General features: G+C 44.9%; 1 protein-coding gene across 1 annotated transcript in view; it reads left to right on the top strand.

Moving 5' to 3' along the window:
* The first annotated feature begins 15584 nt into the window (after positions 1-15584).
* C6H14orf132 (chromosome 6 C14orf132 homolog) overlaps positions 15585-26442 on the top strand; it is a 45320-nt gene continuing 34462 nt past the window's right edge. Inside the window, exons 1-2 of the mRNA XM_074364832.1 lie at positions 15585-15628; positions 16194-16575. Coding sequence (XP_074220933.1) covers positions 15585-15628; positions 16194-16575 — 426 coding nt within the window. The remainder of the gene's footprint in view (positions 15629-16193; positions 16576-26442) is intronic.

Below are 26442 nucleotides of genomic sequence, written 5' to 3'. Positions count from 1 at the left end.
AGTATGAGACAAGAGCCCCCTGTGGAGGATCTGAAGGTGGAATGATTTATGGTGGCCTGGGCCAACACTGACTTGGGACATTTGTCCATGGGGCATTCCAAGTAAAAGACCAGGAAGTGAGTCAGGCAGGCCAATGCTTAGGGACACACTGAAGAGAACAAGGAACTGGGGCCCCATGAATGAATCAAAAAATAAGCCAATGAATCGGTAAACTAAGAATGACAGCCTATTCTGTTGTGTTGCGTCCTGCAGGCAGGTTCTGGGCCGAGGACTTTTCATAAATCATCTCATTTAACTTTTGTTTCAACCCAGTGACATACTATCACTGTTTCTACTTTACAAATGAGAAAACTCTCTGGATTCCAGCTGCTGAGATGTTCCAGCACCCAGGGCTGAACGTGGTGATGCTACACATCAAATCTCAGCACAGAGTGTTTGTAGTATATAGAAAAATCCAACTGCTTTTGGACAAAAAAATCAAATGAGATCCAGCTCTGAGTTCTTCTAAAAGTTTCCAACAAGTCCAGTATCTAACACTGAGGATTCCCTCCCATACCCTTCAGTTATGCCAGAAACCCTAAGGTTTACTCAGACCATAAACATGGCGGAGAGACCTGGCTCTGTTTCCCAGCCCCTGTGTTCACATCCCCATCCATGATGGTCATTTGTGGGAACAGAGTTCAGGCATTTCAACTCCGGGAACATGCAAAATCATGTCCTTTCCACGCTTAGGACCACTCCACATCCCTCTTCAAAGCTCAGAAATAAACTACGCTCCCTTTATGATAAGAATGAGCTGCGTCATGAAACACAAAAGTGAATCAATCCTTTTTGAGGCAAGAGAGCACCCACCTTGGAACTCAAAGCCTGGAGGCTCATCCTATCAGAACAGGAGAGGGGACAAATCCGTCTTCACACTTACTGAAGTGTCTTCAGCAGCCAGAGAAGCCAGACACCAATTAATTTCTCAAACACTTTGTTTACATATGTTCTAGCCATTTGATTTTTTGAGCAGCACGTCATAGCTAAAAATAAAATGGTTGAAACAACTGAAAATTGTCTTCATTTTACAGATGAGAGGTCAAAGATCTCCCCAAGATCTCTGAGCTTTCAGAGAGGCTCATCAGAGTTTTATTTTGAAGCTTGTCCCACTCTGGGTTCAGAAGCCCAGTGACGGCTAGATCTTGATTTTTAAACACCAGCCCCACTGAAGGAAACCGAGGCTCCTTTGAAATATGTCTGGTCCCCAGGCTGAGATGCAAAAAATCTGAGATTGGTCTATAACATTACATTGCATCTCAAAAGTAGTGCTAAAAAAGAAAAGAAAAAAAAAGAAAAAACATAGAGCATGTTAAAAGGACCAAAAAACCAACTTGAGCCAACTCAAAGGGGCTCCCAAGGGCCAGATCTGAGACAATATGGACATCAAAACAATGCAGTGGCTTTGAATTGAGTTGTGGCCCTCCAAATTCATATGTTGAAGCCATAAACCCCAATGTAAAGTTATTTGGAGGTGGAGCCTTTGGGAAGTAATTAGGGTCAGATGAGTTCACGAGGGTGAGGCCGTAAGAACAGACACCAGAAAGCACTTGCTCTCTCTTTCACAGCAAGAAGGAGGCCGTCTATGAGCCAGACAGCGGACCCTCACCAGACACAGAATCTGTTGGCACCTTAATCTTGGACTTTCCAGCCTCCAGAACCATGAGAAAAAAAATTCTGTTGTTTGTAAGACCCTGGTCCGTGGCATTTTGTTATCGCAGCCCAAAAGAACTGAGGCACCAAATAAGGAATATTCTCAAAAAAAAATTCCAGTGTCAAGGAAAACAAAGATAAACGAATAAGCCTTTCCAAACTAAGGGAGACTAAAAAGTAACAAAAATTAAGTGCAATGCTTAAACCCAAAATTGAATCCTGGATTAGAATAAAAATGACCATAAAGAGCATTATGCGACAATTGATGAAATTTGAAAAAGTCCTGTAGGTTAAATAATAGTTATTATATTCATGTTAAATTGTCTGATTTTGATCATTGTAAGATGAATATTCTTTGTTTTTAAAAATACACAATAACTATTTATGGGTAAAGATGCATATTATCTGCAATGTTATCCTCAAATGGTTCAGAAAAAAATGAATGATTTGCATATTTATATACAGAAAGAGAATGATAAAGTAAATACAGCAAATACTAATCATTGTGGAACTGGGTGAAGTCTATATGGGGAGTTTTTTGTACTATTCTCACAACTTTTTGGTGCTTGTATGTTAACATAAAGAGCTACCCAGTAAAGTCCAAAGATAACTGTATTCACCCATAGACACCCAATATGTAAGGGAAAAAAAAGCTAAATTCAGTCGAACAGTAAAGGGTTCCACACCACAGTAGCTAACTAGGTCCACATTTCTGTTGGAAACACTGCAGCTGGTGATGGGGAGTTCCCAAGCCATTTACTCATAGTTGGAGGACGATGCTGAAGATCAAACCCATGCAGAAATTCATGGTGCCAACCACCCTCACTCCAAGAATCAACTTGAGTTCTTAGTGTCAAGATTCTTTCAGCTGCAGGTGGCAGAAGCTCAATTCAAATCGGCTTAGCAAGAGAGATCGATCAGCTCACTTAGCTGCCAGCTCTAGGGCTCCAGAGTTCCAGGGGCCCAGAGGGTCTTGTTGTAAGTCTGTCTCATTCAGTTTTTCAATTCTGATAATTCTGCTTCTAGGCAGGCTTTCCCTTCACAGACACAAGAGGCTGCCAGCAAATCCAGCCTGGTCTTCTGCCATCTTCACAGCCTCACGGGGCAGGGACTCTCCTTTCCCCTAGTAGTTCCGGAGAATTTATTTGCTTGACTCTTAATGGAAGGATGTAACCACTAACCGTCCAGGTTTGGGTCATGGAGTAACTCCTAAAACTGAGAAATTGAAAGGTAGAGGAGGTGTCAATGTGGTCTAATTATTCTGTGCAATAGTTGGGAAGGTCTGTTTCCCAAGGTAGAAACAGGGTATTGAGAGCAGAAAAGAAAAGGGTGGAGGCTGGGCAAATAAGAACAATAGATGTCGACTGCATCCTGCACTTTCACTACCCAGTTCCACATACCACAGCCTCCGCATCCCTTCAAAAATGTCTCCACCTAACAGAATGCAACAAAATCACGTACGATCAAACACTGCACCAAAATAGAGACAACTTAAGGCATGTCTGTATCCAGATCCTAGCCCACCGTCCCCGGGTGAATTTCATTCATCTTGATTGGATCTGAGTATGGTTTCCAGAGTTGCAGCAACATATGGCTGAACAACAAATTAACTCCCTCTCTTAACACAGCTCTTGTACAACAGTGGAGAGAGAGAAAGAAAAATAACAGCAAAAACTTCTTTGAGAAAAGAAGATAAGGGGAAACAATATAAGACTGCCATTCTCATGAGACAGCTTATATATAACAGCAAGGACTCTCCTGGTGATGGACGAGTTCCTTGGTCAGCACTTTTGGCTGCCCCTGCTTCTGCTCTCTGAGAAGGTGCCCCTCATCGGCTTACCTTCCCTGCTGAATCATGAAGGAGGCTCCTTAGGAAGCTATATCTTTGGCAATCCAATTTCTGTTGGTGTAGGTAAGGTATAAGGCTTCAAGATTCCCTTGAGGGTTGAGCAACTCAGGCTTTTAGGTTTGCAGGATTGGAGTTTCTCTAGAAATTCAATGACATTACAGTCTCATTAAAATTCTAGTCAGCTCAATAGAAAAAGAAACCCAAAAAACAAAACACACACACAAAAACAAACAATTTGATTAAAAAATGGGCAGAGAATCTGAGTAGACTTTTTCTGAAGAAAACGTACAGTTGGCCAACAGGTACACAAAAAGGTGCTCACTAATCGTTAGAGAAATGCAATGAGAACCACAGTGAGCTACCACCTCACACTTGTTAGGATGGCTGTTACCAAAAAGACAAGGAAAAAAAAGTATTGGAGAGGATGTAGAGAAAAGGGAACCCTTGTGCATTGTTGGTAGGAATGTAAATTGGTGAAGCCACTATGGAAAACAATATGGAAGTTCCTCAAAAAATTAAAAATAGAACTACTATGTGATCCTGCAATTCCGCTTTGGATATTTATCCAAAGCAAACAAAACTTCAAAAAAAATATGCATCCCTATGTTCATTGCAGCATTATTTACAATAGCCAAGGCACAGAAGCAAATTAAGTGTCCATCGACAGATAAATGGATAAGGAAAATGCAGTACTCTTGAAAATGAAATACTCTTCAGCCATAAAAAAGAAGGAAATCCTGTCATTTGCAATAGCATTAATGGAATTTGAGGTCATTATGCTAAGGGAAATAAGTCAGACAGAGATACAAATACCATATGATCTCATTTATATGTGGAATCTTAAAAAAAAAAAACACTCATAAAAATGGAGAACAGAGTAGTGGTTGCCAGAGATGGGGGTAGGGGGAGCAGGTGTAGGTGGGTCAAAAGGTACAAACTTCCAGTTATAAAATAAATAAGTCATGAGACTATAATATATGGCATAGCAACTATGATTAATATTGTATTTCATATTTGAAAGCTGTTAAGAGACTAGATCTTAAATGTTCTCATCACAAGAAAAAATTCTGTAACTATGTGTGGTGATGGATTTTAACAAGACTCATTGTTTTTAGCCAAGACATGGAAACAACCTGAACATCTGTTGACAGATGACTGGATAAAGAAGTTGTGATTTTATGTATATAGTGGAATACTACTCATCCATAAAAAAGAATAAAATAATTCCATCTGCAGCAACATGGATGGACCTGGAGATCGTCATTCTAAGTGAAGTAAGCCAGAAAGAGAAAAAAATATACTATATGATATAGCTTATATGTGGAATCTAAAAAAAAATTTAAAAAGACACAAATGAACTTATTTACAAGACAGATTCACAGTCACAGAAAGCAAACTTATGGTTACCCAGGGGTGGGAATGGATAAATTGGGAGTTCAAGATTTGCAGATACTAACTACTATATATAAAATAGATAAACAACAAGTTTCTACTGTACAGCACAGGGAACTATATTCAATATCTTGTAGTAACCTATAATGAAAAAGAATATGAAAAGGAATATATGTATGTATATGTATGACTGTACGCCAGAAATTGACACAACATTGTAAACTAACTAAACTTCAATAAAAAGTCATTATACAAAGATAGATAAAAGGAAAGAAAGACATTGTGTTGATCATTTTGCAATATATACAAATATTGAATCATTATACTGTACACCTGAAACTGATACAGTGTTATGTATCAATTATATTTCAAAAAAATTTTTTTAAAGATCCTAGTCTACTTGTTTCAGGACAACTTTCTGAACCAGCATCCAAAGCCAGAACTTGTGTTTGAGGTGGGGTCCTTGCATCCAGGCCATGGCTTGGAAAATTCTATGGATTGGAAACAAGCCTCCCTCTGGCTCTGTCTACCGCATTTTGGCCAGGTAACCTTGCCAACGATGCCTAGGCAGCTAAGTGTGCTCATCTGCTCTGTACCTGGGCTGAACACCAGTGATACCTCTTTATCCCGAGACAAGGCTCACCCTTGCCAGTGGAGCATAGGGGACAGAAAGGTGGTACTTGGGAGGGACTAGGGGAGGAGGGTGATGTCACCTTTTTTTAAGATCCCTGCATGGCTTGCTGTTTCTTTCCCCAAAATTAACATGCTTCGGAGGCAGAGCTGGCCTTTCTGATCCTCTAATGGGGAAGCTTATCTAACTTGGATTGTAAACCACAGGAAGAATAAACCTCTTTTAGGGAAGTCAGATTTTATTCTCACTCATCACTTGAATGAGCCAATTTTCATCAAAGTTCATCTCTTTCTTGTAAGAACTTACTGAAATCCACAGGAAGAAACCAACATGTTCTAACATCCTTTTTCCTGGCATGTCTCTTAAAATCCAGTACCAGTAGGCACATGGCCCTAGTCCCAAGACAAGCAGGTGACTCTCAGTAGCTGGTTTGCTATGGTGTATTAGGGCTGCCAGCTTCCCTCATCGCTCCACGCCATTCACCACTCAGCTGACCCCTCATTTTAGGTTCCATCACTTGCAACACCCCACTCCTGCTACCAGTTTCAATACTGAGTCAGATCTGTTGGTTTCAAGAGATAAAAACTCCCATTTGTTTTTTCCAGTGACTGAAAAGTCCAGGGGTAGACGTGCCTTCAGGCACCATAGGATCCAGCTGCTCAGTGACGGTACTGGGAACTTTGTCTCCTTGTCTCTCACTCTGCTTCCCCGTGGGTAAGCTTCATTAGGAAGATGGCTACTAGCAACTCCAAATTCACATTCTGCCGGTTTAGCAACCTCGCCGAGAGACAGCTCCTCTTTCCAGTTAAAATTCCAGGGCTAACTCTCCCTGGGCCAACTTGGGATTACGCTTTCTCCCCTGAATCAATTCCTTGGGAGTGGGAGGTAGGATCAGCCCCAGCTGAGCCACATGGACAGAGAGCTGAGGATGGGGGCTGTCCCAGGAAAGCTGGGGGGCTGTCATCAGAAGAAGAAGGGAAGCTGGCAAGACACAAAGAACACACATGCCCTGTAAGTTTCCAGACTTAAATGGCAGCTCTTCCTGGAGAGGGCAAAGGCAATGAACAATTCTGGAACACCTACTATGTGCCTGTCATCTGCTTATTTTTTCAACATAAACTCTGAGGACCTATTAGAAATAGTAACAGCTAATTCTCAAATAGTATTTATTGTTTACTAGGGTTCACACTGTTAGTTCATTTAAACCTCACTATTCTGCAAAATAAGTGCTGTAATTATATCCCCATTTTACAAGAAACTGAAGCAGAGGGCAAATGATTTAGTTAGTTGTTGAGCTGGACACCTGTATTAGTTTCTGAGGGTGGCTTAAAACAACAGAAATTCACTCTGTTAGTTCTGGAAGCGAGAAGTCTGAAATCGAGGTGTCAGGAGGGCCCTGTTCCCTTGTGACTCCAGAGAGAATCCTCCCTTCTAGTCTGGACTGGAAAACGAATCCCTTCCTGGGTTTCGGTAGTGGAGGCAGACGGTCCTCCGCTTTCCTTGGCCCACAGCGGCATCACTCCAGCCTCTGCCGCCATCATCATGTGGCCATCCTCTCCCCGCGTGTTTTCCTGTGTCTCTTCTCCTCTTCTTACAAGAGCACCAATCACACTAAATTAGGGCCCATTGAACTTATTTAAATTTAATTACATCCGCAAGACTCTACTTTCAAGTAAGGTCACATCACAGGTATGTGGGTTTGGGACTTCGACATATCTTTGGAAGGGTCACAATTCAACCCACAACAAATCCAAGCCAAGCCTGGGTCCAGAGTCCCTACTTGCCTCTAGCCTCAGGTCTAGGACCCAGCTCCTGGGGTCACAGCGGTGGAGAAGCCGGTGTGTACCTCCCAGGGGCTTTCACTGGGCAGGGAGATCGGGTCAGTGTGGTGAGTAGTGAAGGCACCCATGGGGTGGTCACCGCAGCTGGGCACCTCCCACCCCCAACACAGGCAGGTTCCCAGAGGACCGGATGACTGCGTGGGGCCGTGAGAGATGAGGAGGATGCAAGCAGGAGGGGCAGGGATGGGAAGGGAGGAGTGTGCTCCAGGCAGAAGGAAATTGTGGGCAGAGGCTGGGGAGAGAGGGAACGCAGCTGGTTTGGATTCATCAAAAGAACTCAGCATGCCCAGAGCAGAGAAGTCAAGAAGGGAAATTGGAAGAGGAAGCTGAAGAGGCTGGCAGGGCAGAACCAGGAGGGTGGGGGAGCCTCAGTGAGAAGCTCCCACTCTATCCTGGGCATCAGTAACCGAGAGGTGGGCATGAGAGGACTGGGGGCATCCACGTGCAGGAATTAAGCGCAGCCTGGGGACCACAAGATTACTATCATCATCATTGCTGTTGTTACTGGGAGATAAGTAGATGTGGCTGCCCTGGGCAGGCAGAGCTGGAGGAAGAAACATCTTCCTGCGTCACAGCCCTGCCGCCTTCCCCAGCAGACCCGCACATCCCCCACTGCTTCCTCCCAATGCAATCAGCGCTTTAATTAAAATGAGTTCATCAGAGTCTGGAGGCGCAGCCAACAAAGGAAGCAAAAACAACAGTTACCTTCCAGGGATGGTGCCTGGAGCTTTGGAAGCTTCCTGTGAAGAGAAGGGAGTGTGGGTGGCATGGAAGGGTTTAGCTGGGGGTTTGGGGGAGAGGGGCACTGTCCTCTCTGTGTGTGGGAGACACGGGCAAGGCATGGATTTCTGAGGGGGTCACAGGGTTTCTGAGGCTAAGTGATCCACCTGCTCTGGCCCTGGGATGCCAGGGGGCAGTGGGCTGTTACCTTTCCCATATGGTGAAATGCCTCTCTCTCAAGAAACGGGGGAATTATTTTAAGTTGCCCCCTGGTTGGAGCACTTTTTCTGTCCCCGTCTCTGCTCGCCTGCCCCAAATCAGCCCATCCTTGAAGGCCACAAAGCTGGTCCAGACCCCTCCAGTGCTTTTTGCTCTGAACTGTCTCTGCCAGTGTTCTTCAACAGACGTAGAAGCTACATACAACTTAAATTTTAGGAAGCCACGATGCAGGCAACTTAAGTTTTTCTAGTAGTGCATTTAAAACATCCAAAAGAAACAGGTTAGATTGATCTTAATAATATATTTGTTTAGCCTCATATATCTATAATATTGTCCTTTCAACATGTAATCAATATAAAAAAAATCATTACTTTTTTTATACTAAGTCTCCAAAATCTTGTATTTTTCACTTATGTCTCAACTCAGACCAGTCATATTTCAGGTGCTTAACAGCCCTGTGTGGCCAGTGGCTACTGTGTTGGACAATGCAGGTCTGTACTGCGTTGACATTGGGTGATGACCTTGTCCCCACGTGTCTACCTGGTACATTTCCCTCCTGAGGAACTGTGGCCCAACGAGGCTGTATTCACCCCTCCAGGGAGCCCTGCACAGGCCTGGCTCTTGCTTGGAACTCAGTAAAGGTTTTGAAGTGACCGACTGTGTGAGGGTCTCCCTGCTTTTATATTAAGAAGTGATGCTGGGAGCTGTGGGTCTCTAACTCTCTGGGCCTGCAAGTTCCTTTTCCCTCTGGTGCTGCGGGAGCCCCACATCCACGAGGAAACAGTTGGTCCAGCAGGTGAGCTTCCAGCATCCGCATTCAGGCATTTTGAATATCAGCCCTGGCGTGTGTGCACGGAGCAAAGGAAAGCATCAAAGTGAAGCCATCGAAGGGGACAGAGGGAGCCGTTTTACTTCCTGCGCCCTCCTACTTAATTTCATCCATTCATTTATTCAGCCATCATTGCTTATTAACTCATTAGTTTGTTCGTTCAGGAAACATTCCCAGAGCCCTTTATGTAAGCCAGGCGTTTGCCAGGTGCTGCTGCGTTTCACGGACAAGGAAGATTCCATCCTGCCTCCCGCTCTGTAGCCCCCTGGAGTACTTGTTCTAGCAGAACATGTGTTTGAACTAGGATAACCATAAGCAATTGAGCAATCTCTGGATAAAACTAACAACCCTCCCTCTCCCCATGGACTTTACCAACTTTCCTTCTCTCCTTCCATTGACAGCACACCTACTATGTGCTGGGTTCAGTGCTGGTCACTCTTCCCGTCATCTCATTCAACCCTCCACTTTTAGAGATGGAAAGATCCCTGGCTCAGAAAGGTTAAGTAGCTTGCCTGATGTCATCCAGCTAGCAAGTGGCAGAACCAAGATGCAAACCTGAGTCTTCAGCCTCTCCAGATGGGGAGCTTTGGACCACACTACAGTGCCTTGTCATTGCTATGAAAGCTCTACCTGAGTCTCTCCACCCCTTCCAGACATACAGCACCCGGCACCCAGGAGGTGCTGAATGCATGAAGGAATAGTTGTTGAATTAAAGAATGAATGGATGGATGAATTCTTCCTGACTTTATATTGATTTGGTTTTGCCTTGGTCTAACATATAGGTTCCTTATGGGCAGGAACCATAGTGTAGAAGACATGTGGATTCTCGAGTCAGATGCATCTGGGTTCAAATCCTGGCTCAGCCCATGTTTCCAGAATGGTCAGAAGCTTCTTGCTTTGAGAGTTGACGGAGGAGGAGGTGTTGGGGCCAGGCTTCCAAGGACAACGGGATTTCCTGTGCATTTTGCTGCCCCCACTGCTGCCTTCCATTTGTTCTGTGAGCTTAAAAGCGGAATGGGTCCTGGGCCATCTCTGCCCCTGTGATGTGCCCTGAATAATTGATTAAATGGCTTGGTGAGAAGCTCATGAATCCTTAAACCCTTCTTAAAGTCCTCCCAGGAAGAGAGGGCATCTTGCCCATGGTCTCTGTGGCCCCCTGCCCTTTCCATCTGGGTCCCAGTTGAGGCGAAATGATAGGGTCACATTCCCCTGCTGTGGCCTTCAGTCCAAGAGCCTTTTAAGGAACGGAATGTGCCTCCCCGCAGGATCCCCAGTTCTCTGCACACATGAATTATGCATGCAGTACTTGGCAGAACAGCAGTCTTGAGGCTGTTCCTGGAACCCAGATCCTCTAAGTGTGCCACGCAAAAACCCATCCCCTTCCTCTGCCCCCAAGCCGAGCTGCCAGGACCGAGAGCACACAGGTGGCCTGAGGCCCAAGACGCTCAGATGGCCTCTCCCAACATGTAAATGCATTCAAAGGGAGAAATGCTGTGGAAAAATAAAACAAGGTGTTTTTATTTTAAGGACGGATGATTTAAACTGCCTCCTGGAGGAGGTAGTTTCGGAAATGAAACCTGTACCATCAAAAGAAAGATCTGGAGAAAAAGAGTTCCAAGCAAAAGCAATAGCAAAGACTATGTCCCTACAGGGAAGTGTGTTTGGTGTGTTGCTGAGACAGAAATGAGGCCCGTGTGGCCAGAGCACAGTGAACGAAAGGGTTGGTGGGCTGAGAGTGAATAATTATCTTTCTCTCCCTTGTTGTTGTGGGTTGAATTGTGTCTCTTCCCAAGGGAGAGAATAATACTGAAGGATGATTCCTGGGTCTACTGTGAGATGCAAAGGCATCTCTTACTCTAGACAGACACACCCTTAACCCACACACAGGATTCCATGAGAGGAGCATGGCTGGATTTTAACCCCATCTGCCTCTCTGCCAGACACCCTTGTGCAGTGTGCAACATGCAGAACTGTACATGGAGGACCTGGGTAGAGCCATTATCTGCTCGTGATGGAGCTGAGTGGATGGGAGAAATCACAGCTCAGTGCTGGCCAGGATAAATTTGAGAAGCCATTAGCCACCAGAAGTTGCTGAATAGGCAGATGGATATGCCAATGTAGAGCTCAAGACAGAGGTCTGGGTGTCCTCACTGGACCATTACATGCCTGGATGAGGTTGACCAGGAAGGACTATAGAGTGATATTTCTAACAGATCCACCTGAGAGGTGCCTACTAGTCAGTGGGTGGGGCAGCAAGGAGACTAGGAGTCAGAATTTAAGGAGACACTCTCAAGGTTGCACAAGTGCAAAGCTGGCACCTGAGAGTACGTGCCACCTTAAATTTTGTGTCTTCTTAAATCTAGTCTTGCTCGGGGCTAATTCAATGGAGAAAGGATAGTTATGACAAGTAATGATGCTGGCACAATGAGACATTCATTTGGGGAAAAAAAGAACCTGAATCTTTATTTCACACTATATATAAAAAACAAAAATAGATCACAGACTTAAATACAAAAGCTATAACTGTAAAACTTCATGAAAAAAAAAAAACAGAGAAAATCTTCATGACCTTGAGCTAGGCAAAGATTTTTTAACTAGGACACAAACAGCATGAACCATAAAAGAAAAAAAAAAATAAAGTGGATTTTATCCAAACTAAGAACTTTCCTTTGAAAAATATCATTAAGAAAATGTAAAAAGCCACAGACTGAGAAAATATGTGCACTACATGTATCTGACATAGGACTTGTGTCCAAAACTCATAAGGAACTCTAACAACTCAGTAATAAAAAGACAATTGATCCAATTTTTTTAAATGGGTGAAAGATTGGAACAGACTGTTCACAGGAGAAAATATACAAATGGCCAAAATGAGCGAGTACAAGAGATGTTCCACGTCATGCAGTCATCAGGCAAATGCAAGTTCAAACCATAATAAAGTATCACTGTATATCCACGTGAACAGCTTAAATGAAAAACAATGAAGATACCAAATGCCGGTGAGAAAATGAAGCAATTGGAATTCTCATCCACTGTTGGTGGGAACGTAAAATGTACAAACACTTTGTATAACAGTTTGGCAGTTTATTATAAACATAGAACTAAGCAATTCCATTCGCAGGGTTTTAACCTAAGAAAATGAAAACCAAATGTCTATACAGAGACTTGAACACAAACGTTTACAGGCGTTTTATTCACAAAAGCAAAAAACTTAGAAACAGCCAAGTGTCCACCGACAGGAGAATGGATGATCAAACTGTGGTACGTTCATACATCAGAACGCTTTCCAGCAATAAAAATAGAACTACTCATATAAGCAACAATCTGGATGATCCTCAAAAACATCCTGCTGAAATAATGAACAAAGAAAAGACTGCAATCTGTATGATTCCATCTATAGAAAAATCTAGAAAATACAAATCTAATCTGCAGTCATGGAAACCTGATCAGTGCTTTCCTGGGGCTGGAGGTCTGAGGGTTGTCTGCAAACAGACAGAGGGAACTTTTAGGGATGAGTGGAATGTTCTATATCTTGGTTATAGTTTTGTTTATATGGGTGTATATATGTATCAAGACTCATCAACTGTGTGTGTAAAACGGAGACATTTATGTAAATGATACATCAACAGAGTGATTTAAAAATACCTCAGCTTGGGCTTTGGCTGACAAGCTTTTATTTATTTTTCTTTATAAAATTTCTTTTTGGGGGGAGTTATAGCTCAGTGGTAGAGTGCATGCTTAGCATGCAGAAGGTCCTGGGTTCAATCCCCGGTACCTCCACTAAAAAAATAAAATTAAATTAAAAATTAATTTAAAAATACATAAATAAACCTAATTACCTCCCCTCAAAAAACCCAAAAACTTTTTAAATAATGTTTTTCTTTTTCATTTATTTTATTTTTTATTGAATAAAAGACTTTAAATTCTATGGTGCTTTATAATTTTCAAGTTTCATGTACATGGTTTCGTATAATCCCAAAATAACCCTTTTGTAAATCCCCAACCCCTATATTGCCCTTCCCCCTTCCCTCTCCCCATTGATAACCACTAGTTTGTTCTCTATATCTGTGAATCTTCTTCTTTTTTGTTTTATTCACTAGTTTGCTGTATTTTTTAGATTCTACATATAAGCGCTATCCTACAGTATCTGTCTTTATCTGACTCATTTTACTTAGTATAATGCCCTCTAAATACATCCATGTCATTGCAAATGGCAAAATTTCATTATATATATAAAAAAAAAACAGAAACATTAATTTGAAAAGATACATGCATAATGTTCATAGAAGCATTATTTACAATTGCCTAAGTATGGAAGCAACTTAAGTGTCCATCAATAGATGAATGGATAAGAAAGATGTGGTGTAGATATACAGTGGAATACTACTCAGCCATAAAAAGGAGTGAAGCTCTGTTGACAGCCTTTTAAATCCTCTGGTCCTCCTTGTCAAGAGTGAGAGTATTTTCTTTCTCCAAGGACATTGAGGTTACATAGTTCTGTTCACCTCCAGGACACAGTGGGCATAAAAAATAAGCTCGATTGGCAGGTCCATGGCTGCCCTTTCATTGAGAGATGAGGGAACTGGGATCCAGAGAGGAGAGACTGGTTCAAGGACACAAAGCTTGATGTAGATAACTGACTACAAGGTGTTGCTCAAGGAAGTTTGGTTTTAAAACATAAAAACAAGCAAATAGACAATTCACCTTGGGCCTGTCTCTCTTTTTCTTCAGAGCTGAGTCCCAGAAGAGGGCTGGGTTCCCCTGATTAAGGCCAGGCCTGCATGCCAGTAATTGCACAAAACTTTTATCTGCAAAGTACCTTCTAGGTGAGCCACCTGGTCCGCAGAACACTGTCATTACAAAGCAGCGAGGGTACAGGAGTGTGAGCCCCACTCTTCAGCTGACATCACCTCGTGCTGATCTCCCTGCCTTCCTCATTGCCCTGCCCACCTCCCTGAGTCTCATGAGGACATAAAAACATGAATGTCTGCTCCCACCACCCTTATTGAATGTAGATGTTCTGCTCAGTGCAATAAGGCCAGGCAAGGACATAAAGAACAAACAGATCAGAAGGGAATAAATAAAACGGTCACTGTTTACAGATGACATGATTGTCCACATAGAAAAATCCCAAAGAAGCTACAAAAAAGTTCTAAGAACTAATAAGTTCTAGGTCACAGGATGTAAGACAAACATATAAAATCAATGATATCTTTATATATTAGCAGTGAACACATGGACACCAAAATTAAAAGTACAATATCAAAAATTTACAATCACTAGAAAAGAAGAGAAAAGAAAGAAATATTTAGGTGTGTATTTAACAAACATATCTAGCCTTACTGTATAGCACAGGGAAATATATTCAAGATCTTGTAGTAGCTCACGGTGAAAATGAGTAAGAAAATGAATATATGTATATTCATGTATGACTAAAAAATTGTGCTGTACACCAGAAATTGACACAACGTTGTAAACTGACTATAACACAAAAAAAAATTTAAAAAAAACATAAGCCTTATATGCTGTAAACTACACAACACTGATGACAAAAAAAAAAGCAAAGAAGTTCTAAATAAATGAAGAGACATACTGTGTTCGTGGATTGTAAGACTCAACACGGTAAATACATAATTTCTTCCCAGTGTGATACATATTAATATTTAACCAGCTCTCTGGGCACCCTGTGGCCCAGCTAAGCTGACAGATAAAAACCACCATGGTAGCTAAGTCAGATTGGTATTACTATTCAGAAGGATGAACAGTCAGTGGACTAGAACAGACCACCCAGAAACAGACCCACACTTAGATAAAAACCTGACAACTTTGGTGTTGCTAGTCAGCATCAAACAGAAAGGGCTGGACTGGTCAATAAAAAGGGTGGACAATGGATTATTAATATGGGAAAGAGGAAACTGCTTCCTTAACCTACACCAAAAAAAAAAATCAGTAAGAAAAGGGCTTAAATATAAAAAAATAAAATAAAAATTTAAAACTACAGGAGAGTATCTTTATGGTCTCAAGCTGGGAAAGGATTTCTTAAATAAGGGCTAACTGTAAAGCCAAATATCTATAAACTTTAACTAAATTAAAATAAAGAACTTCTGTTTGGTGTCTCTTCTTACTTATCATGAGAGCTCCACCCTTGTGACCTAGTGACCTAATTACTTCTCGAAGTCCCCACCTGCAAAAGCTATCACATTGGGGGTTAGGGTTTCAACATACGAATTTTGAAGGACACATTGTCAGTAAGGCAGTCATCTCATTCCCACAGCCCCTGCTGGTCTCCCAGCTGCTTGGTGACTTTGAACAAACTCCTCCATCTCTCTGTGCCCCTGCTCACTCACCCTTGATAAAGCCAGAGGGTGGGGGCTGCCTCCCTCACAGGCGGTCCAGAGGCTCATGGCCACCATGGGTGAGAAGGCCCTGGGAGGAACACCACCAGGAGGGTCCAAGTAATACTTGCCGAGACCTGTCTTCCCACAATCCATTCCTTACCCCGGTCTGGGATGTCTGTCTGTCTCTCTCTGTGTCATACACACGCGCGCGCACACACACACACACACACACCACACACACACCACACACACACACACACCACACACACACCACACACACACACACACACACACACACACACACACACACGGGAATACGCCTCTCCCTGCATCTTGGTCTCTGTTATCAGCCATGTTAGCGCTCACATTTATGGAAGACACTATGTACCAGATGCATAATCTCATTTAATTCTCTGGTTCTGTTTTCTTCATTTTACAGACGATGAAACTCAGGCTCAGAGAGACACTACCTTGCCAAGCCGCAAGAGCTGAGCTAGGATTTAAACCTCCCTCTGCCCAGTTCCAGAGCCCCGAGGACACCGGACTCTGGGCGCCGTGTTGGCGCAAAAAGCCTGTAAATCCTGACCCCGTTGAGCCAGCGCAGGACTCGGGTTCCACGCTGGCTCGTGCACAGACCCTCTGGCTGACCTCGGACCTCAATTTCTCCCTCCGGAACACGCAGGCAGGCGATTGTGAGTGCTCAGGGGCTCCGCCGAGCCCCGCCCTCGGGGGTGGGACTGGGAGTGGTCACGTGGAGGGGCGCCGGGTCCCCCGAACCCCGCCCCATCCCGCCCCGCCCCCAGGCTCCAGGACCTCCGCCCAGCCGCCGTCCGGAGGCGAGAGTGCAGAGCCAGCCCAAGGCGCGTCGCGGGCTCGGGACCTGCCGCCACCCCCGGGCTGCTGAGGGCGGCGCCGCCACCGCGGGGTTTCGGGGACGCCGGCTCGCTGCGCGGCCTTCCCCAAGGCAGCGGTGCAGGCGCCGGACCAGCAGCGGCAGCAGCAGCGAGGACTCGAGCGCGGGCGGCAGCAGCGACACCATGGATCTGTCCTTTATGGCCGCACAGGTAACAGGGCACCTTCCACCCGCGCCCCGGGCCGCCAAGTTTGGGCAGGTTCGGGGCCACGGTCTCGCCCTCCCCGCCTGGGTTGGACGCACCGGGAGGATTCAGGCCGGGCGGTGGCGGCCGCCGGGGATGCAAGTCCCGGTCCTTTGTGCGGGCTGGCATCCCCACCTGGTGAGCGCATCGGTGGGGCGGCGAGCGTGGCTCCCCATGGTGGGGCGGGCCGTGCATCCTGAGCTCCCCGGGTCGACCTGTGCGAGGGGCCTGGGCAGTGGTCCCCTCTTTGCTTATCCCCCTCGCTGTGGTCCCCTCTCCGGCGCCCCGGAGCCCTCCTCGACGGGGCTGCCCGGATCCGTGCGAATCCTGGCGGGCGGGCAACCTCTCTCTTCCCCATTCTGTATCTTCTCGAGGCGCCAGGTAATCTGTCACTTGCCACTGACCTCGGGCGCCTCCCACCTCACTTTTCACTCCTCGGATGGAGATCATGGGCGTCTGCAGCCTGAGGAAGGCGGAGAGACCCGCTATGTGACCAGCCAAGCGCCAGAGCAAAGCGCTCGTTTTCAGCCTTTTTTGCTTTGTGCTGAGTCTGTAGCCATCAGTGCCCGGCGCGACCATAACTCTTCCCTCGACACAAAACAGGTTCCCAGTGGCAGAGAAAACAGGTGACCTCTCATCGCTTGGTCTTTGCTGCAGGAGAATCCCCAAGAGTTCTAAGAGTGGGGTGATCTTTATGTTTTACGCCTGAACTATCCAGCCAGAACAAAGGCATCGCTGGCTTTCCCGAGCAGGCTGTGGCCTCTTGGAGTTACAGTCTGGCTCAAGGGAAGAGCCACCACATTTGGGCTGAGAGAGTAAGTTCCCATGTACAAAATTCAGACCTTGCACCTTCTATAGGGTTGGTTATTTTGGGAGCCTAGTGGTAACAAGGGCCCCCAAGACTCCTTTCATCCTCTGGGTATGTGGCAGGAGCCCCTCTGGCTGCTGTTTACTTTTCCAGGGAATGGAGTTTCAGGAGACACTTTCCCCTCAAACTGCACCATGTTGGAAGCCTGTTTAAAAGTAACAGTAAAATCCAGGCTGCAGGGCCAGTGAGTCCCCAGTGGAGGCATGAATGGGTGCAGAATCCCCAGGCTGGCTCAAAGGAACCTGGATTCCAGCTCTGTGCAGCCTCAGCCTCTTAACAAGTTCACAATATTGCTAATTGTTCCCATGATCGATGCTGGTCTTTTTTTGCCTAATTTTCTGTCTCCTGTTCCTAAAGCCATGTTTATAAATATTGTCATATGGACATCATTTTAGATAGTGGTGACCGTAGCTGCATGATGACTGAGGAGATGTCACCGGATTTATTTCTAGAGGAGAGAGAAGCTCACACACCCTTTACCTCTACCTTCCCCCTCTAGATCCCACCAAACAGCTGGTGTTTCCATGGTTACAAGATAAATTGATGACTGCTAACCCTGGGGCTGGCTGGAACATCAGGAGTTGCTATGGTAACTTGACAAAATAAACACAGGGCTTTTCAGCACCTAGAGGCAGAGACTGCACAGAGATTGGGTTCTTTTTTTCTTTTTTCTTTTTGTTTACAACTCAAGTTTGATGTGGTCAGTTTATTCCCGTGGGCAGATATGTGGGCATTGATTACATGCTCAGTCCTGGGCTGGCCACAAGGAGCAGAAACACGAAGCCATCACATGGGGAGAGATGCCGATGCTCGCTGAGCACCTGCTGTGTGCCAGCCATGGGACTCACGCTCTGTTACAGTAGATCCTTACACGTCTGTGATGTCGGCACTGTTATCCCCATTTTACAGATCAGGATACCAAACTTCAGCGAAATAAAATAATTTGCCCAGGATACACCATTAACAAGAAGAATTTGGTTTCAAATCCGGGTCTGAGTATCTGCAAAGCTGCTAGGTTTCCCACCTTGCTGCTTCACCCTGAAAAAGACACAGCATAAGGGACAGGGTGGACATACTTAACGATGACTCATCCCTTCTCCTCCCCCCGGAAGTGGTCTTATCATGGTGCGTTGTGATCTAATGGACATTCTGATGATCCTCTGTCCCTCTTATCCGCACAAGGGCAGGAACTTTTACTTCTTTTTTGGGAGCACTTAGCAGGGCTTGGCTGCAATGAGTGTTCAGCACATGCTGTGAGTGTGCAGTGACCACCAGGTGCGGGTGACCGAGCACTGTCCCTACACATCAGCAGAGGGCAGTTTGATAGAGAAATGTGAATATCTCCAGCCACCTGTTCAGCAAATGTTGAGAGCCTGCCTTGTGCCAAGCTCCGTGCTGGGCGCTGGGACGGAGCTGCTGGGGGTCAGTTGAATGGGAGATAGATTTTCTTTCTGGGTACTTGCAGAGTATTGGAGAAATGATGGACCAGGCCATTCCAAGAAAGGGCAACCAAAACTCCTGGCACGTAGTAAGCCCTCTGCAAGTATCTGTTAGATGATTGTTGAGCGTGAGATGTATGTGCATGAAAACACACTAACAGGAAAAGACGGTGAGTTTGAGGTGTCAGATGCCCTCCCCGTCAAACACCTGTTCATCGGTACTTGAGGGTGGGGCTTCTGATGGATGAGAACTTTTCCCTTGGTGGGCTTGGAAATAAGGGCATTCTAAGCAGAGAGGCACAGAGGTAGGAAAGCCCAGAATATATTCACAGGATCCTTCAGGAAGCTGGAGGGTAGGGAACACAGTAGATCTGGGAGGGAGAAGCCAGGGCCAGGTTCTAGAAGGTACTAACTGTTGGGGATGAAAGGGCCATATTTAATCAGTAGACAGTAGGAGCCATTGCAGGTTGAGCAGGGAACAGCTTATAAATGAAGCAGTGCCTTGGGAAGACCCCGGCCCCAGTAGAGGCCAGAAGCTGGAGGGATGGGGGAGTCAGGGGGGCACACCTGCTTGATTAATTGATTGAGTGAAAGAAACCAGATCCTTGTGACTTCCAAACCCAACTCTCTTCCTCTTCATCATGTTGTGAAATATGATTCCTGCTCGTGGCTTACAAAGGCCCAGAGGATATATGCCATTTGAGACAGATTTCCCTCTCAGAACCTCAGCATTGAAAAGACACTCTTCTTGGATGTCCAGAGTGGACATCAGTTATCCTGCAAATCCTCTCATGCAGTTATGCCCTCCCTGGTGTGAGGACATGGGGCTGTGCGTTTGGGCTTAGAAGAAGCTGTAAGCATTGAAAATATAAAGGCACAGCTTGCTCCTGAGCCCTGGAGGGACTCAGTCATTCTCCCTACCCCCAATCCCCTGAAAACACCCCAGCATACTCCACACAGTCCCTGGGTCCTTAGACACTCTGGAGTGTTGAAGAGTGAACAGGAGCTTCTGTTTCTGTAGGGCCAGAGGTGATCAGAAGGGCAGGGCTACCCAGACCCTCCAGGAGCTGGGGAGGAGGGGAGAATCACAGACTCTCCCTGTGCCATTGATGGGGTAGCCTGTCTTCATCGGGGGCCCCATCCTTTCCTCGCCTTCCTCCCAGGTGTGTGTACTGGCCCCCACATCAGCAGGTTGGGGGATCTGATTACCCTCCCCCTAAATTTGAGCTGGCCTTAGTGACCTTCCTGACCAGGACAACGCGGGTATGTGACATTGTGAGATTAGCTTGAAAGAATACTGGGACTCTTGGCATGCTTGCTCTGGAAGCTGTCCGCTGTCTTGCACAAGACTCTCCTCCTGCAGGAAGGGAATGAACATTTAAGGAACCTACTGTGTGCTGGGCCAGCACATCGAATGGACTAGGGGGACCAGGAGCTCTGTTCACACGCTTCTAGGTTGTAGCCCCCTGTGGAACAAGCATGCCTATGGCATAAGAGCCCAGCCTCATTTTTGTCCTTATGGGGACCCGAGGTACACAAAATATTGTGTTTATGTGTAATTTTAAGCAAGGTCTTAAAGAAGTCTGTGTTCGTTTCCTAAGGCTGCAAATTACCCCAATCTGAGTGACTTAAAACAGAAATTTAATCCCTTCTGGTCCTGGAGACTCAAGGTCCAAAGTCAAAGTGTGGACAGGGCTGGGGTCTCTCCAAAGGCACCGGGGAGGATAATTCCACACCCCTCTTGGAGCTGCGTGGTGTTGTCTGCAATCTGTGACGTTCCGTGGCTCATAGACGCTGTCATGCCTCTGCCCCGTTGTCACCTGGTGCTCTCCTGGTGTCTGTGTCCCTTCTTGTCTTATCAGGACACCAGTCATAATGGATCAGGGCCCACTCTAATGACCTCATCAAAATCTGATTATATATGCAGAGATCCTGTTTTCAAATAAGGTCACACTTACAGGTACTGGGAGTTAGGACTTTAGTATCTTTTTTTTGTTTTAATTTTTTATCGAAGTGTAATTGATTTACAATGTTAGTGTCAGGTGTACAGCAAAGTGACTCAGTTATACATATACATACAGATGTATTTTTTCCCTTCAGATTCTTTTCCCTTATAGGTTATTACTAGAAATTGAATATAGCGCCCTGTGCTGTACAGGAGGTCCTTGTTGTTTTTGTATCATAAATATAGTAACGTGTGCCTGTTAATGCCAACCCCTAATTTATCCCTCTCTGCCCTTTCCCCGTTAGTAACCATAGTTTGTTTTCTATGTCTGTGAGTCTGTTTTTGGCTTATAAATAGGATATATATGTGTGTGTGTATATATATATATATATATATATATATATATATATGTATATATATATATATATTTTAGATTCCACATGCAGGTGATATCAAATGATATTTGTCTTTCTCTGTCTGGCTTACTTCACTCAATATGATAATCTCTAGGTCCATCCATGTTGCTGCAAATAGCATTATTTCATTCCTTTTTATGGCTGAGTATATTCTATTGCATATATATACACATCTTCTTTATCTAGTCATCTGTTGATGGACATTTAGGTTGTTTCCATGTCTTGGCTACTGTAAATAGTGCTACTGTGAACACTGGGGTGCATCTGTCTTTTCAAATTAGAGTCTTCTCTGGATCTTTTTGGAAGACACAACTCAATCTATAATAGGGTCTGAAGATCCCTAAAGGATAAGGATCTTAGTTTTCCTTTTAGTGATCATGGGTCTTAGAGAAGCAGTGGACAGACCACTTCTCTAAACCTCAGTTTCATCATCTGTGAAATGGGGACAAATGGACTTCCTCGTGGAACTGTTCCTCTAGTCATTCAGCAAGTGTTCCCTGTGCGCCAGGCGCTCCCTACATGAAGTACTGGGGGCAGAGGGTCACAGGCCCTGCCCTGTGATACCCAACTGGGTGGAGGTAAATGTAGGTGCCCTGGGAGCCCAGAGGAGGCACCTAACCCAGCTTTGGGCATCAGGGAAGACTTCTGGAGGTTTGAGTTGAACTGAATTTGAAGGATGCATAGCTGTTATGTAGATGAAGGAGTGAGGACATGGCCGACGAGGGAATGGCATGGGGCTTGAAGTAGTGTCTCCTGTTGGGAATGAGAATTGCAAGCAGCCCTTTGGTTGGGCCGAGGGGTAGGTGGCAGGGGAGTCGGGGACGAGGCCCAGAAGACAGGGGTTGGGCCAGTGGCCTCAGGGAGTGGAGCAGGGTGGAGTGGGGACTTCAGTGACCCAGAGAGCAGGCGCCTGGCCTGGGGGGGCACAGACAGTGGCCCAGAGCACCTGCAACTCACTTGTGCTCTGCAAGCACACAGGTGCAGAGCCATGGATGCTTCTGGGTTTTCAAGAAAATGGAAAATTCTGATGCTTGCAAGCAGTCTGGATTTTCACATGTTGGCAACTAATTAAAAATTTTCAACCAACCAACCAACCGTGATGTGAGCTGTTTTAATTACTTATTGCTTCTCGTTTCAGTTACTTTGTGGCTTAAAGCAGTCATTGATTTTGCAGGCACTTGGGAAGAAGTGGGCTAGGCAGTTTGTTTCTGCTCCGATGGCATCAGCGGGGGCCTGGGGCTGGAGTCTAGACACCCGTCACAGCTGCACACACCTGTCTGACAGTTCCGTGCAACCTGACCCTTCTCTGCACTTGGCATTTCATCCTGTAGATGTTTCTTTAGGCAAGCGGGGCTTCCTTCCAGCATGCTGGTCTCCGGGTCGTCGAACTCCGTGTGTGGCACTGCTTCCCCGCCAAACCGGCATTCCCAGAACCTGCGAAGTTTTTTATGAACCAAACTGGGAAGTCCCAGAATGTCACTAACTCCACATTCATTTGGTCAAGAAAATCCTAAGGCCAGCCCAGATTTAAGGGGAGGGGATTAGATTTCACCTCCTGATGCAAAGAGCAGCACGCACATCCGGGGGGCTGGAAGGATGGATGGCCGCCATCTGTGGAGACAGGCTGCATGTGGACCAAACAGAACAGGTGTGTGGGCTGGATTCATCCCAGGGCTGCCAGTGTAATGAATATCTCTAGACGGGACAGGTGTGTGTAGAGCTTGCCAAAACCTTGTAAACTTCCAAGCCCAGGAGAGAAGTAAATTATTACTAAGGAGGTGGACCGTGACTTTATTAGACTGAACCATATGAAGTTGCTGATACATGACTATTTTGATCTATCAAATGACAATTTCATATAGTTCAGCCTACTAGGTGCTAACTGGGAGTAAGTTCCTTGACTTCTGGAGGGAGGAAGTGTTGTCAGATGTAAGGTGGAATGAGGAGACAGGGGGAGGGGTGGTCGCTACCCACTGGGGAGATCTGAGGTGGCTTCCCGTGTTTGAAGAGCTGGGACCACCTCCCACACACACTTCTCCCCTCAGCCTGGCTCTGAGAACCTTGGTCATGCTGGTGAGAGAACACAGTCATACCTGGAACATTATGTCCCACTGGGTGGGTCTTTCTGGAAGACGAGATGCATGGTCTCATCACAGCTGAGATGCTGATACATCCACTGTCGGTCCCTCTTCTCCTGCCCTCCCTCCCCCGGACCTTGGGAGGCTCACAATTAATTTGCATTTTAATTATTTTTCGTGGAGAGGGAAAAAAAAAAACAAACCCGCAAGTCTTTGGTCATGTTGAAGAGGCGGTTCGGTTATCTCTTGAAATGATCGTAGCTATTCTCAAGGGCTTGTGAGAGCGTTCCCAAAGATTTGCAAGAAACCAGTAGAAGTCTTCCCTCCCCGGAGGAACACAGCTCTGCCCAGAAAAATAGAATTCTAGACGGTCTGGCAATTTGCTACTTAGATAATGTTTTCCCCAGCCAGCGACTGCTCCTTTTTCTTAAAGCAAGAATTCTCATTAAAATACAAATTGTCTGTTATCTCAGATGTTTTTAACCTAAGGGCTGTCTCGTTGTATTTCAGATTCCCATTTAAAGATTTAAATATTTCATCATTCTAATTAGACCTGCCTCGGGAGAGAATATAGTGCTACGTTTTTGCAGGGATGTGATGAGAAGTTAAGGAAGAAGTAAAAATCTGTTGTATGTTTTGTAGACCAAATTTCTAGATAGCGTTCTTTTTTTTTAACCTAAGTATAGTCAGTTTACAATGTTGTGTCAACTTCTGGTGTACAGTGTAGTGTTTCAGTCATACATATACATGCATATATTCATTTTCATTATAGGTTACTGTGAGATATTGAATATAGTCCCCTGTGCTGTACAGAAGAAACTTGATGTGTATTTATTTTATATGTAGCAGTTAGTATCTGCAGATCTAGATAGAGTTTTAAGAGCCAAGGCATTCCATTTGACTTGAAACAGTTGTATCTCACAGAGCTAAGGGAATCAGGACATCTGGAGGTGGACTGCAAATGGAATGCCTTGACTATTATTTATCTTAGGCCTGGAGTTTGTACTTTTTGACCACCTTTACCCAATTCCCCAGCCCCCTGTCTCTGGAAAACACCAATCTGGTCTGTTTCTATGAGGTTTGTTTTTTTGTTTTTTGTTTTTTGTTTTTAGATTCCACATATAAGTGAGGTAATACAGTATTTCTGTCTTTGTCTGAATTATTTCACTTAGCATGATGCCCTCAAGGTCCACCCATGGTGTCTCAAATGGCAAGATTTCTTTCTTTTTTATGGCTTAATAATACACACATACACTTTTTTTATGTACTCATCTGTCAATAGACGCTTAGGTTGTTTCAATGTCCTGGCTATAGTAAATAACGCTGCAGTAAATTCAACATGCAGGAGCAGGTATCTCTTCAGGCTATCCTGATTTCATTCCCTTCAGATATATACCTAGAAATGGAATTGCTGAATCATATGGTAGCTCTATTTTTAATTTTTTAATTTAGTTTTTGAACCTCCATCCTGTTTTCCACAGTGGCTGCACCAATTTACATTCCTATTAACAATGAACAAGGCATCCCTTTTCTCCACATCCTCTCCAACACTTGTTAGCTCCGTCTGTCTGATGCTAGCCATTCTGATAGGTGTGGGGTGGCATCTCCTTGCGGATCTGATTTGCATTTCCCTCATGGCTTGTGATGTTGAGCTCCTTTTCACGTCCCTGTTGGCCATTTGAACATCTTCTTTGGAAAAATGCTTATTCATGTCCTCTGCCCATTTTTAATCTGATTGAGTGTTTTTTTTTTTAACTACTGAATTTTATAAGTTTTCCATTATTTCTTTACAGATTTTTCTTCTCTCCTTTGGAGATTCCATTTACACATATATTAGGCTGCCTGACGTCTCACAGCTCCGTCAGGCTTGTTCACTTTTTTTGAGCCTTTTTTTTTTTTCTGTTTGTGTTCCCTTTTGGATAGTTATCATGGACCTGTCTTCAAGTTCACTAATATTTCTTTCGGATACCTAATCTCTGCTAATCCAATCCAGTATATTGTTGATCTCAGACACTGTGGTTTTCATGTCTAGAAGCTTAATTTGGGTCTTTTTAAAAAATATTTTCAGCCTTCTTTTTAACATGTTCAGTATTTCCTCTAACAGCTGCTTTAACGTCCTCATACACTAATCCTAAACCTGCATCAGCTCTGGGCTGGTTTTGATCGATTGCCTTTTCTCCTCCTCATGGATCATATTTTCCGCTGCTTTGCATGCCTGATAGTTTTGTATTGGATGCCAAACATTGTGAACTTTACCTTGTTGGATGCTAGATATTTTGTTATTCCTATAAATATTCTCAAGCTTTGTTCTGGGATGCAACTGTGTAGCTTGGAAACAGTCTGATTCTTTTGGGTCCTGCTTTTAAGACTGAAGGCAGGACCAGAGCCAGCTTTAGTCTAAGATCAACTATTTCTCACTCCTGCGTGAAGGCTGCCCTGCGTATTCCATCCAATTCCCTGTGAATTACAAGATTTTCAAAATGGCTGGTGGAAACAAGGCGCCCTTCCTGGCCTGCATGGGCACCGGGCACTATTCCCTGTCAGCCTTTCCAGTGATTCTTTCCTGCCTCAGGTGTTTTCCTCACACGCATGCGCTCACCGGTCCTCTGCTAAATATCTGTGTGGCCCTGCATCCTCCATCCTCTGCCTCGTGGTCTCCAGACGCCTTGGTCTCCCCAGACTCTCAGTCCCATCTCTTCAATCAGGGAGCCCACTGGGCTCCATCTGGGTTCCCCTTTCCTGCTCCAAGCCTGGGAACGCTGCCCAGGCCACGAACTGAGTCAATTACAGGGCTTATTTTGCTTGTTTCCCATCTCTCTGAGGTCACTAACCTTCACTGCCTGATATCCACTGTCTTGAAAACAATTGTCCTAGGTTTTGTCCTTTTTTTTTTTTAACTTTTTTTATTGATTTATAATCATTTTGCAATAGGTTTTGTCCTTTTGTTTATTGTTTCTGTTGGGAGGGTGAGTCCAGTCCCTGTTACTCCACCTTGGCCGGAGGCAGAGTTTTCTTAACCCTGTGTTTTTAGCAAGTATGTTTCCACCCCTCGTCCTTTCCTCCCCTTGTGGGGAACGGAATATAACAT

This window comes from Camelus bactrianus, chromosome 6, assembly GCF_048773025.1.
Source record: "Camelus bactrianus isolate YW-2024 breed Bactrian camel chromosome 6, ASM4877302v1, whole genome shotgun sequence".
NCBI classification, from domain to species: domain Eukaryota; kingdom Metazoa; phylum Chordata; class Mammalia; order Artiodactyla; family Camelidae; genus Camelus; species Camelus bactrianus.
This window is presented reverse-complemented; position numbering and strand designations above follow the sequence as displayed.